This window comes from Centroberyx gerrardi, chromosome 6 (assembly GCF_048128805.1).
Source record: "Centroberyx gerrardi isolate f3 chromosome 6, fCenGer3.hap1.cur.20231027, whole genome shotgun sequence".
Lineage (NCBI taxonomy): Eukaryota > Metazoa > Chordata > Actinopteri > Beryciformes > Berycidae > Centroberyx > Centroberyx gerrardi.
This window is the reverse complement of record NC_136002.1, coordinates 7943160-7956209: the sequence shown is the minus strand read 5'-3', so window position 1 is coordinate 7956209 and position 13050 is coordinate 7943160. Positions and strand designations below refer to the sequence as shown.

Below are 13050 nucleotides of genomic sequence, written 5' to 3'. Positions count from 1 at the left end.
ATTACTGTCTATTCCAAAGATTATGAGGTGTTTGTTCACTTGAGATTAACTGAAAAATGAATGTATTATGATTTTTTCTATAGAAGTGCAAAACGTTTCCACAAAATGTATCTTACAAACCAGCAAGACAGATGTTAGGAAAATGTCTAGGGGGAGAGATGAGGGAATAGAGGGCATTTCAAACAATAGGAAAAGGATAATAAAAACACCATTCGTAATATTACTGGCCAATCAGAGTGCTGTATTTTGTGCCTGCTGTATCTTCTTCTATGCTACCTGTCAATCAATAAACGCAAAGTGTACTGAACCACTCTGCATCGTCTGCTTGGTTTGTGGTTGTCATTAATTAAGTAGCATCTCTTAACCGCAATGTTAATTAATTGGGTTTGGGTAAGGCTTAGTGGACAGGGGGTACAATGTAAGTCAATGTAGAGCTAAATCTGCTACTGGAAATCCTTTTGGTCCCAACAGCACAGTGAAAAAGCTTGCGTCGAAGAGCGTCTTGTGTTTCTCTTGGGTCCCAGGAGGCCGATGAGGCACTGTAGAAATCAGTAAGCCGCTCCTCAGGCTACTTAAAGGCTAGCTGTCCGCGCAGATGGGCCACCTGTAGCCTGCGTTGCCTCAGAAGATCCAGCAGCCTGGGAGCCAGCAGCAGTCTGTCTGTCCAACACCGACTCAATGTGGCTGAGCAGAGAGGAGAAAAACTGGGGGACTCCTTCATAGCCTGAGAGAGAGAGAGAGAGAGAGAGAGAGAGAGAGAGAGAGAGAGAGAGAGAGGGGTGTGTATGTCGCAACTTCACTGTGTGTGCATGTGTGTGTGTGTGCTCGTAGGCCACCGTGTGCACCTACCTGGGAAGATGTTGATGTCGATGACGGTGAGGGTGTGTGTGTGTATGTTGATGATGACGTCCACGCCGAACAGGGCCATGCTCAGCTGCACCCGGAGCTCCCTGACCAGGGCGGCCACCGCCTCGGAGCTGGGAGGGGGGAGGCACGGCATCTGCTCGTCCAGCTGAGGAGAGCAGGAGGAGAGAGCTTTGTTAGGGTGTATTTCAGACTACTTATGGGTGCCAAATGGGTGGGAGTTTTAAACAAACGTTACGACTTATTTGCAGCTAAAATTTGAACAAGGTCTGAGGGAAAGTGAGAGAGATTGATAAAAGGTCAATGTGGGATGTAAAAAGGCAGAAACTGTGAGGAGAGGGGAATGAAAGTGATGAAAGAGCAGTTTTTTGGTCAAAGGCCCAATCTGGCACCATCCACTCGTGACTTTGTCTAAAAAAGGAGTTATGGAATTGAAGACGTTTCTTTCACTGCACTTTTGATACACAGTATATGACATGTTACATGTATGTTGCGGCTGGTTTGTTTATATTTGTAATGTCATTTGTAATACTGACCGCTGTGAGGTGGGAGTTGGACTCTGGCTTGGACACCTCATGGCTGTTGAAGAAGATGGTCTTCCTGTCTGGAGGCGCAGAGAAACCACAAATGCAATGGAGACAGGGAATAAAGTAGTAGAAGAGAGAAGAATAGAGAAAAACAACAGGAGAGGAGAGGAGATCTCCTACCACAGGGTCCAGAGGGGAAGTTCTTGAGCGAGGGTCTCTCCACGCAGAAGTGTCTGTCTCCCACCACAAACACCTTGTGCAGGACGGCCCCGTGGTTGACGAAGCTCTGGAGCACACAGGGCCGACGCACATCAGCCAGGCTCCCTGCACTGAAGATCAGAGACATCTGGAGAACAAACAGAGAGAGGAATGAACATCAATGAACGAACAACACAAACACAAATGTACAGCTAAAATCAGGGTTCCCACACCTTCTTAAACATCAAATTCAAGGACTTTTCAAGGACTTTCCAGGCCCAATTCCCTCAAATTCAAGGACCCAACACGGCATAGTTTGAGACACGGATCAAGGTTAATTACTGTTACAACACTGAGAATTTTTATAATGAGAACTAGCAGGCTTTACAGAAGCTCACAGACAACAATTAAAAAGAGAGAGAAGCTTGAATGTGTGAACACTTCTCAACTGTGCTGTGTTATAGTGATGGCAGACTATGTGGTCTCTTGAACTTCAATTTCTATTCTTGCACAAAATATATAAATTCAAGCACTTTCAATGACCCATGTCTATTTATGTCTATTTTCAAAAACTTTCAAGGCCTTGATTTTTTTCCCCTCAAATTCACAAACTTTCAAGGATTACAAGGACCCGTGGGGACCTTGTAAAATGAATTTCTCACAGGCATGAAGTGAGACTTTGTGAACAAGATATCCGCACACCACTCACCTCATGGGAAAGCGAGCCATGGGCCACTCTGGTTTTACAAACTGGTGGCAACAGAAAAAAAGAGGAAGTGCTTTAAGCCTGTCCTATTTCATAAAATAATAAAAAGTTAACTAATGGTTTCAGCAGTGTCAGTCAGAATGATGTTAAACTAAAACTTTATTCCCAGGAAACATGAAAAATAGTTGAGGATATTTTTGTAAGTGAGCTTATAAACCCAGGTTACACACAAAGTGAATGAATTGCATGTAAGCATAAATTGTTACATAGAATAGAAATGAAATGTAAATTGCTCAGGTGAGATAAGATGAAACATTCTTTATTATATATATTGTTTCTTTATTATGAATTCTTAAATATCTCATAACTACTTCTTACTTGCATTCAAAGACAAAGAAGTACTAAGATCAGCACATTCAAAGCTTCACTATTGAACTGAGAAGCTGCAAACACAGTATACTGACTGAGAGGGAAGCTGAGGCCTTGGGTCACCATCGCCTGCTGAATGGACAACATGTCACTGGCACTGTGGATCTCAAGATAAGGAGGACTGCAGATACGCCAGTCTGTAGAATAGAATAGAATAGAATATATAAATAAACACCATTGTCCATTTCAGCGCATAATGCATTTTCAGAAGATCTGCTTGCCTTATAAAAAGGGAGGTGTCTGTATCTGCCACCACACAGTAAATCTACAGTATTTACAGTATACATGTGGTTGGAGCTGTAGGCTACTGCACCTCGGAGCGAGTTGTGCAGCTTGCTCATGATCCGATAGGAGGTGAAGCGGTCCAGCAGCTGGGTCATGGCAGGCAGGGGGTCCAGAAGAACTGTACTGGGGTGAGCTGACACATAACTCTGTGATGTGAAAGAGAGAGGGAAGACTTCTCACTTCCAGCACCACTGGTTGATGCATTTCATTATTAATCATTAGCAAATATACTGTATATAGTTGTCAGTATGCAAGTAATCCACATTCCTATCAAAATCAAAACCAGAGGCACAATGTATAGGCTATATACTGTATGTCTTGGTGACACTGGTGCAGCAACAGGGCCTCACATTTAGTGCAAGGGGATAATTGACCCACGGCAGCCATTTTGAACACTCTGGGTGGGAAACTCTACCTACAGGATTGGTATAAAACTAATGTTTATTCAAAACATAAGTGAAACCTAACCTAGTTATCAAATTAACTCACAATCTCGGGAACAACAACTATCCTAAAACAAATGCTTGAATTTAGCAGGGAAGTAAGCTAGCTAGCACCCTGGTAACTAGTGTTAATGGACAAAATATATTAAAATGTCAACCTATATCCTTCTGTATTCTTCAAATAAATCCATTTCTAATATGTTTTTCAGTGGTGAATCTGTGAAATGATAAATGTTTGTTTCTTGTTACACGGTCTACCAACAGTAGGACAGCTGTATAGGCTACTTGCTCTTCCAGGTAGAGTGTCAGGGTGTTCAATGGCCGCCTTAAGGTCAATGCAGGACATAGTGCATGAGTTTACTACTGTCTTACTAGCTGGACACAGGTATGTAAGTCAACATTAAAATCAGTTGAAACACTTTATAAGCAGACACTGAAAATACTGGATAAAAAGCCAAAGTCATATCATTGTAAAATTTTAAATAAATATAATTTCTTAAGTTGGGAAAGCATGATCAAATTTTCAGACGTTCTGCTTGTATATAAAATCTTCCATGGCTTGCCCCCCCCCCCCCCCCCCCCCCCCCCCCCCTCCACTCAATGAATTCATTAATAAAAATCAGAACTTAGCCACCAGAGCTTTTGGGCAGTCAGCCTTTTCCTATGGAGCAGCACATACCTGGGACACTATACCCACAGAACTAAGGAACATCACATCTCTTAACTCCTTTTCCAAATCTATAAAACAGTGCTTATTGGTCAAAAATGCTCTCATAACAGAAGAAACGAGGTTACTAGTAATGCTATATTCATTGTGATGTGTTCTCATGCTTTATGGTACTGTCATCTAGATGCCTGTGCTATGCTTTATGTGTTTCCATGCTGTATGATCTTCCCTATGCTTTGTCTGAGCTTATGTGTTGTGAATGTTCTTTTATGCTGCTCATTATGCTTCTTATTAATGTTTGCATAGTTTTAGCTCATTTGTCTGCGCTCATGTGTTGTGAATGTTCTTTTGTGTTCCTTAAACCATCGACCTGCCCAGGGACTACAGATGAAAATTAGGCTGTACGGCTACGTCAGGCACATTTACATGGGGCATCTAAGGTCTTATGTTTATTAATGTGCACTGTCCCTTTCTTAAATAAATAAACTTTTACATAAACCGTACATAAATATATATTCCTCTAGATACATTTTATACACAAAGCATTTTAACACATTCAGGCAGTGTGACATGCAGTAGTTTGCAGCCAAACTGCGAGTCCAGCATTGCAATGGAACACCACACCATGAGATAGCCTAGTTGTGCTCAATAGGAATAGGAGTTCTGAACCTTGTGGAGCATGGATATAGTTCTTGAGGCTAAAGTGGCGCAGTGTATAAAGGCTTGTGCGCACGTTATAAGTACTATCCGCTTGTGCAAGCAATACTAGGTAATGATAAATAAGTCTACCTGGAAGTTGGCGAGGAGCTGCTGCGATTGGCTGTTGTGCTCGGCCTCCACGATGACATCAGACAATTTGTGGACGATGACGTTGAAGGGTCCCTGGGACACCAGCGGCTGGCTGAGGTCGATCTACCACAGTGGAGAAACACTACAGATCTGGGCATCCTGTGTATACATTATGCTCATCTGGTTGACCTGGCAAACAGTAGCAGTGGGGCATGAGGAGCTCTGAGGAACTCTTGATTTTGCTCATTTTCGGGTAATGTTTTGGGAATGTAATGCTGACATGTAATGTGTAACCAAATGAGATCATGGTCAAGACGATCGATAGCCTCTTTCTCACGCCAGTGGTGTTGTTAGTGCCAGTGTTTCTCAAAGACCACATGTCCTCTCCTTCACATTCAGAGGATGTTGCCACTTGTCCCTCCTCCCCATCCCTGGCGCTCCCTGACGCTACTTGCTTCATTTTCACCAGAAGAACAGTGCCCTCTTCTTGTTTTATGCTGTAAATCAATCTCCCATTGTGCCATACAGCAATACAGCAAATTTCCTGCGAAGTCTGACACGGTGGCAAACAATGTAAAGTGCAGTGTAGAGACTGAATTAGGCAGAATTAAAGTGGTGATGATTTATTGATGTCAAAATGCTACACTACTTTGACATCAAGCCATGTCATAAACTCACATAAAACATGTGGGAAATGATTAAATCATTATTGTACGTATTCCACTCTCTCCCAAGCTGCTGTAGAGACATTCACATGCAATGAAATGTTTCAGTAGTGCCAGCCAAGCAGGCTTTGTTTACTGTACTGCTTCAAGGAGAGTGTTGGGGGTGGCTGCAGGTGGCTGTGACACATAATGCTAAGGTGGCAGACACCTGTAAATGACACTATGCTTGGGTGCATGTGTGTGTGATCATGTGCCAATCCTCTCCTATGTGTTGCACCTACACTGTGATACAGTTACTGTCATTACTGTCACTATGCTTTGTTTAACTGTAATTTGTTTAACTGCTTTTGTTTGCGTAACGTCATCCTGCTGTATTTGTGTGTGTGTGTGTGTGTGTGTGTGTGTGTGTGTGTTTTGCATGCACGCAAATAAATGTGTGCATGTAAATATAAATGTAAATTGTCCTGAATTTCCTCAAGGGGATTAATAAAGTGCTATCTTATCTTATCTTATCTTAAACACACACACACACACACACACACACACACACACACACACACAATGTTGATTGCTACATAATTACAGCCTTAAAAAAAAATGGCATAACCTCTTCCACGCTTTTCACCACAGATTTCACACTTCTTCATTCCTTCATTGTGCCTATTACCAAAGTCTTAACATAATGATAATAATAATGATTATTATTCATGAATCACTTACCTCTACCACCTCCACCCCATGGCCCCTGCAGAAAAATACAATGTACAAAGTGCAATTTATATATTTTACTGTTGGTGGTGTCATTTTCCCCAGTGATTCATACACTGGAGTCTTCTGATCACAAACAAGGATGATATAGAACAAAACTTCTCAAAAGATGTCCCGCCATTGGATAAGGTTTTGTCTCTGGGACCCTCATATGGGAACATTTTGTTGTTGTTGATTACGTTCTGAGTTGCATAACTGTATATAGTGGTGAGAATGAAACCTTTGATTACAACAGTCATTCTCATACATCCTCTAATTGGGCCAATTTCTAGTGAATTAAATCATAGTGAAAGTAATCTGTTCCTCATTTTGCTGTGGGACCCCCTGGAACCTCCTCACGAACCCACCTTGAGAACCACCGTCACTTTATCTATTACATACTGGAATAATAAGTTCTATATGAATAGTACAAGAGAGCGTCAACTTACGCACAGAGCTCTGCAAAGGCGCCCAGGTTCATCCTCCTGCGCTTCTTATCGCTGAGGCAGAAGCCCACCCTGCGGCCTGACATTTGGCTCCGTCTCTGGGGGCCACCAGTGGCCAAATGACAGGAGAGAGGGAGAGAGAGAGAGAGAGCGAGAGAGGGAGAGGGAGAGAGAGAGCTGTAGTAGATGCCTCGATCCTATCCATTCAACCCTCCTCCTAAAATGTCTGCTATGTCATATCGACAGAACTCCTCACTTTTTTTTTTTAAAGTACACCAGAGTCATGAGGTTTTTTTTTTACTCCACCGGTCAAAGTAGCCTAGTCTAACTGGTAAAGTCACTTGACTTCCTTATTGCTGCCATCCAATAATAATAAGTGAGATGACACCGCGCGCACCTCATTGAATAACTGAAAGAGAAAGTAAAAACTTACAGGGAAGTTACTCCATTATGCTGCTTATCGTTTAGGCTAATCCTCTGTCATGCTGGTTCATTTTCACTGACACTCACAAAGACAGGAGTATTCGGTGGTTCAGGTGTAACTTGTAAAGGTGGAGTAAGTGCTCGCGAGTTCATTTGAGGTCACATTTGTTTTGACGCGCACGAAGAAAATGTCCCGTGGTTCCAACGCTGGTTTCGACCGACACATCACCATCTTTTCACCGGAGGGCCGCCTCTACCAAGTCGGTGAGACGTTTTACCTCGTTTTACAGTCCTGGAACATGCATACTGCGCAATACTACTGCGGCTACGACTACTACGACTACTACTACTAATGATAATAACACGCAGAAACAACGTACAAAAATCGCGAGCTTTGAATGATAAGGGTCTATCTGGGTGGAGTGCAGCTCTGAGATACTGAGCATCAAAGATTTGACACACCAGCTAGCAAAACTGCTATGTAGTCTACTTTCTTTTAAAATATTTAACCAAAAGGTTCTTTAACAAAATAACACCACGCAAGTATGTGGTAAATATGTGGATAACTCAATTTTGATAAATAAAAATAACCTTATAATTCCAATGTCACGAAATATAAAAATATGTATTTATTTACTTAATATTTATTTAAAAAGTTTGTAGTGCCACTTTTAATATGAAATATTGAGCTTGGATTTATATGGTTCTATCTGACTTTTTGTAAATCAGAATTGAGTTGTCCACATATTCATGAAGTTTGAAGGACCAAACATGCTTGTTCTCAACAGATGAACAGGATATGACACATTTAAAACTTTCTATTCTGTTCTATTCTATTCTATTCTATTCTATTCTATATGATATATGTACTGTCTTGCAGAGTATGCCTTCAAAGCCATCGCCCAGGGTGGGTTAACGTCAGTGGGGATCCGGGGGACGGACTGCGCTGTGGTGGTCACACAGAAGAAAGTACCAGTAAGACATTGTGACGCACACACACACACACACACACACACCGGGATGATGATGTGAGATGAAGCAGAACAGTAAAGGGGTCAGATATGACCAGTGAAGCCTGACAGAGTCGTGACTCCAGCTTTCTGCTGACTTGACAGTGGAAGATATTACCTAGACCCAATACTCACATTACCAAGCCAGAGGCAGCTTCATGCTTTAGCAAGCCTTCATCATGTAGGTTTCAATTTCTGATCATCATCATCATCATAATCATGGGTGGAATTTGACTTTTTATCAAAAAATAAATCAAAAATAAATCAGGAGAGCATTCAGGACTAAGGTTCCATCTAAGCTACATAATTATCATATTGACCAAATAATAATATCTTGTCAGTCACCAGTCATTGCTCCTCTTTGTCCCCAGAAACCTACTGTAAGCAGGTTTATAGTTTTGGTGGTAAATAACATTAGATGCAGGGACTTTGCCATAGCTTAGGGTTTAGCGAATTGACGCCCCTGATCATAATGTGTTTGTTTGTAAATGTAATATTAATATTTATTACATAACATACTGAAATATAGATGTTCGTTGTCACAAGATGATAATGTAAAGTGGATGTGACACTGTGGCCTTTTCCCACACGCAGGACAAGCTGCTGGACTCCTCCACCCTCACCAACATGTACAAACTGACTCCTCGCATCGGCTGTGTGATGACCGGACACGGTGGTATGTATCTACTACACACACACACACACACACACACACACACACGCACAGACACAGGCAGCCAATCTTCTCGGCAATGGTCTTGTTTGTTTGTTTCGGTATTTATACGAATGTCTCAAAATGTATGTGATAATAATTTTTTGACGTTAAAATGACACATGTAGCACCTTTAACTGTCTCCCCTCTTCTGTCCTGTGCAGCGGACAGTCGTTCCCAGGTTCACCGGGCGCGAGTGGAGGCGGGGGAATGGAAATACAAGTTTGGTTACGACATCGCGGCGGACGTGTTGTGCCGCAGGATGGCTGACATCTCCCAGGTCTACACACAGAACGCTGAGATGAGGCCTCTTGGCTGCTGTGAGTGTAACCACTCTCTAGTTTTTAGACTTTAAGGTTGTGAATTTTGTCTATCAGCCTCCTTCATCCTCCTCCTCCCTCCCTCTTCCGTTCTCCTCCTAGGTATGATCCTGGTGGCCATAGACCCCCAGCAGGGCCCCGTGCTGTATAAATGTGACCCGGCGGGCTACTACTGTGGCTTCAGGGCCACAGCGGTTGGGGCCAAACAGACAGAGGCCAACAGCTACCTGGAGAAGAAACTGAAGAAGAGGCCCGACCTGAGCCAGGACAGGACGGTACAGGTAGAGCAACAAGAGCTTTCTGAGTGCTGTTAGAGGGATCGTCCCGCAACAGAAAGGCCATCAGCAGCCATAAGTCCTATCAAAGTGTCCTTGAGTAAGACTTTGAACCCCTACCTGCTCACTCACACTACATTTCTATGCATAAAATGTATTGTAGAATGAAGGCTTTTGAAGACTGAAAGTTCACCTTATGTAATAGTAAAGAGTTACACCTTGGGCAAAAGTTAGAACTCTACTAGTAGATTTTTCAATTTCACCTTGACTGAAAACCTTTGCTCTACCCACAACCCTAGCTTCGGTTGTATTTTAGCACCTCTCCAGTGTGTTTGTTTTCTATAGCATGTGTTAAAAGATGGTTTAGGTGTTTGCTGTATGGGACAGAAGTTGGTGTTTATGTATTTAAGCTAGTCAGCACCCTCACGTTATCCCCCTCTTTCTTTCCAGATGGCGATCTCCTGTCTGTCCTCCATCCTGTCCACGGACTTCAAGGCCAGTGAGCTGGAGGTGGGAATAGTCACCAAGGAACAACCTAAGTTCAGGTAACTTGACTCTAGCTGGAGTAGTTTTGTTTTTGTTTGATATAGTGGCCTGAATGGTGAGTTTACACCAATGATGAAGGATCTTGTGGCTCAGACTCAAAGGAGCTGCCTCTGCTTTGGATTATTGTCTTTTGGAATGGTTAGAAAACTTGACTATGTTCACTATTTTATGTGATTTTGATTGTTTTTTGATTTCACACATTGTTTTATCTTGCTCTCTTAAGTGTAATGTTGACAGTATGTAAGTCTGACTTCATGCGTTCTTGTATGTTGTTGGTCTTTTATTTTTGTCATGATGCTGCTTAATCTCAGTGGAACTAACCTTGTTAAATAAAGGTTTAATGAATAAAATAAAAAAAAGAATGCACCCTCTACCATATCAAAAAGTTCATAGATGCACTGGGCTGTTATGAAGGGCTCGACATGGCCGTGTCTAACTTGCTTTTTGCTTTCTCCCCTACTGTCTGTCTTTCCTCCTTGTTCTTTGTTCTTTTTCCTCTTTCATCTGGTTGTTATTCCCATGTCTTCTCCCCTCCCTGCCTCTTCTCTCCCTTCTTCTTCCCCTCTTCTTCTCCCCTCTCCCTCCCCTAGGACCCTCTCTGAGGCAGAGACAGAGGCCCACCTGGTTGCCATAGCAGAACGGGAGTAAAGGTGCCCACACAGACTTCAGAACCTGCTTCATGATAGTATTTCATTTTCCGGTGTCTTTGAATTAGCCCGCTGAACAGCAGCGTTACCAACAGAGTGTGTGTGTGCAGTACACTACCTTCCACCTGGGGCGTCCCGAGAGCTTAATCAAGCACACCTCAAGAAGATGTTTGATGTTTGTTATGATGCACTGATTCAGTGGGGCTTCACCAGACATTTTCACTGGGCTTCTTTATACAATAGAGTAACGCGATAATAACATAGACATAGTGTACCAAGGTTTTAATATCTCATATGGTCATAAAGTGATTGGGCACATGGAGCCATCTTGGATGAATGTGAAACTTGAGTGGACAGTACAGAATTATTTGGACACCAGCTACCTGGTATGGCTTCCTGTGTTTTTGGTTAAGTGTGTAAAGAATACTTTTCATCCACCTCATTTCATACCATATGTTTATCTCACCAGCCTTGTTATCATCTCCAAACTTCAAATTGCAATAAAAAATCTCCAACTGACTCATGGTTGACCTCTTAAAACCACTGTTAGAATAAAATAGACAGACAGAGAAAATGGAAATTATTATTATTATTATTGGTTTTAGCAGGGTGTACATCACGTCCAACACTAGTAAACAACAAGAAAATGTTTCAAAGGTTTCAGCCGCTCTTCATTAGATGTCGAAACTGAAAAAATGGCCCGTTTTGCATCTATTAAAAGGTGTCTTAGAGAATAGTGTTGCGGTTTCTCCACTCACACTCAACTCAGCACCTAAGGAAGCAGATTTTGCAGTTAGAATAGATAAAAACAGTTCATTTCCCAAGTTTCCTGATTAAATCCATACCAACACTCCCCTGTTTCATCAGCAGATGGCAGCAGTGAGGTGATCATATGAGTTGAGGCAGGCTTCCTGGTGGCTTGTTGGAGGGCTCGCTGTATACTAGAGAACTAGGAAATACATCACCTGAGTCCATTAGGGCTCAGACCACAGTCCAGGGTTCACTTCATGACATTCAGCCAGAGAAAAATGGACAATATTGTTATGGGAACTGAGACGAAGGAGTCTCACAAATGACTGTGTGTGTTCAGTAATCTGTTAATAGCAATAATAATAGTAGTAATAATAATTTCTTACTCTAACATGGTAAAACATTATACTTTTCATGTGGTATATCTGCATTTCTGGTTCCCCGTGAATGAATCCATCCACCCATAATATAGGGAGCAATGGTTTTCCTGCACTACTTTATTTGACCACTAGATGGCAATGTTGTGACTTGTGCTAACTTACTGTGAGTCTTTCATAAGAGAACACAAGGCTTCGGTTTGTACCTTACTATACCTGGAAGTGTATTTTGACTCAAGGTAAACAATCACAGTGTGAGGTCCAGTGTGTGTGTGTGTGTGTGCGTCTGGATGTGCATTTGGAACTGAGTCTATTTAAGTGTGTAGCTAAGTATGTGTGTGTTTATGTGTGTCAGACAGCCAATCCTGACACGACATCCTGTTATGTGTGTGCCTGTGTGTATGTGTATGTGTGTGTGTGTGTGTGTGAACGAACGCTTGTGCATGCAGACTGCCAGGTGACATTCAGTAATTGAATGGGACAGTGATCCGCATCCACAGATTGGTGGGTCATTGTGGTGGAAACTAAGAGTGACAGGCACACACACACACACACACACACACATACATACACACACACACACACACATATAAAAGACAGAGATCAGTGATGTGAGTCTGTATCCACTTTATTGAAAATAGAAGGCTAAAAATAGTAAGAAAATGCTACCAAGTCACAGGTTCCCATTATACTTTTAAAAGATTGAAAATATATTTAAAAAATCAACACTTTATTTTGCAGGTAAATATCGCAATGATGTACTCATAACATCAACTTCAGTAGTAAAATAACCAGCATAATAACAATGGACAAGGAATGTTTCCCTCCTTACTTACCTGTAAGGCAAACAGTAGTGTGTGAGGCATTATAGATATGTGAATAAGAGTTTTATTGATCTATACAGTGCTTCTATGTAGCCCTGATAGTGGAGAAGATTATGTTATCCAATTCTCTGGAAACTACAACAGGTGCCTGGAGTTTAATGCATTAGCTTCATAATTACAGTGGGCTTGGGGTTCCAATCCCATGTAGATAATAATAAATAATAATAAAGGCTAATAAAACCATAAAAACAGGAATTTTGTGTATGAATCTTGGGTCCAACCAGTCATAATTACACACCTCTGGGATGTGAGGTAGTGGATCTTCAGTTTGTTTGCAGACACAATTAGGATTTAGGCTGAGAGGCTTGGATGATCATTGACTGTCAGTGAGAGCAGCAAA

The 13050-nt window shown here is 41.9% G+C and overlaps 2 protein-coding genes across 2 annotated transcripts; one reads left to right on the top strand and one right to left on the bottom strand.

Moving 5' to 3' along the window:
• Window positions 1–281: 281 nt before the first annotated feature.
• LOC139910068 (inositol-tetrakisphosphate 1-kinase-like) lies at window positions 282–6925 on the bottom strand. Its single transcript, XM_071897269.2, has 10 exons — window positions 6770–6925; window positions 6294–6318; window positions 4909–5031; window positions 3038–3155; window positions 2760–2861; window positions 2299–2339; window positions 1572–1737; window positions 1401–1468; window positions 850–1012; window positions 282–724 (listed from the first exon to the last, which is right to left on the bottom strand). Exons 1-10 carry the CDS (start codon window positions 6850–6852, stop codon window positions 573–575), a joined length of 1041 nt encoding a protein of 346 aa, XP_071753370.2. The 5' UTR covers window positions 6853–6925; the 3' UTR covers window positions 282–572.
• Window positions 6926–7172: 247 nt separating this feature from the next.
• On the top strand, window positions 7173–11218 carry psma6l (proteasome 20S subunit alpha 6, like). The gene is made up of 7 exons (XM_071897267.2): window positions 7173–7453; window positions 8070–8164; window positions 8794–8875; window positions 9076–9231; window positions 9334–9512; window positions 9957–10051; window positions 10643–11218. Exons 1-7 carry the CDS (start codon window positions 7378–7380, stop codon window positions 10698–10700), a joined length of 741 nt encoding a protein of 246 aa, XP_071753368.1. The 5' UTR covers window positions 7173–7377; the 3' UTR covers window positions 10701–11218.
• Window positions 11219–13050: the final 1832 nt, after the last annotated feature.

Bases quoted from the DNA above. Each gene is read 5' to 3' on its own strand.
- LOC139910068 (XM_071897269.2), bottom strand. From the start codon at position 6,852: ATGTCAGGCCGCAGGGTGGGCTTCTGCCTCAGCGATAAGAAGCGCAGG. The intron at 2,340-2,759 runs GTCAGTATACTG...TGTTGCCACCAG, and splicing joins AGGCCTCAGCTTCCCTCTCA to TTTGTAAAACCAGAGTGGCC. The intron at 1,469-1,571 runs GTAGGAGATCTC...CTGCGCCTCCAG, and splicing joins CTTCCCCTCTGGACCCTGTG to ACAGGAAGACCATCTTCTTC.
- psma6l (XM_071897267.2), top strand. From the start codon at position 7,378: ATGTCCCGTGGTTCCAACGCTGGTTTCGACCGACACATCACCATCTTT. The intron at 8,165-8,793 runs GTAAGACATTGT...TCCCACACGCAG, and splicing joins TCACACAGAAGAAAGTACCA to GACAAGCTGCTGGACTCCTC. The intron at 9,513-9,956 runs GTAGAGCAACAA...CTTTCTTTCCAG, and splicing joins GCCAGGACAGGACGGTACAG to ATGGCGATCTCCTGTCTGTC.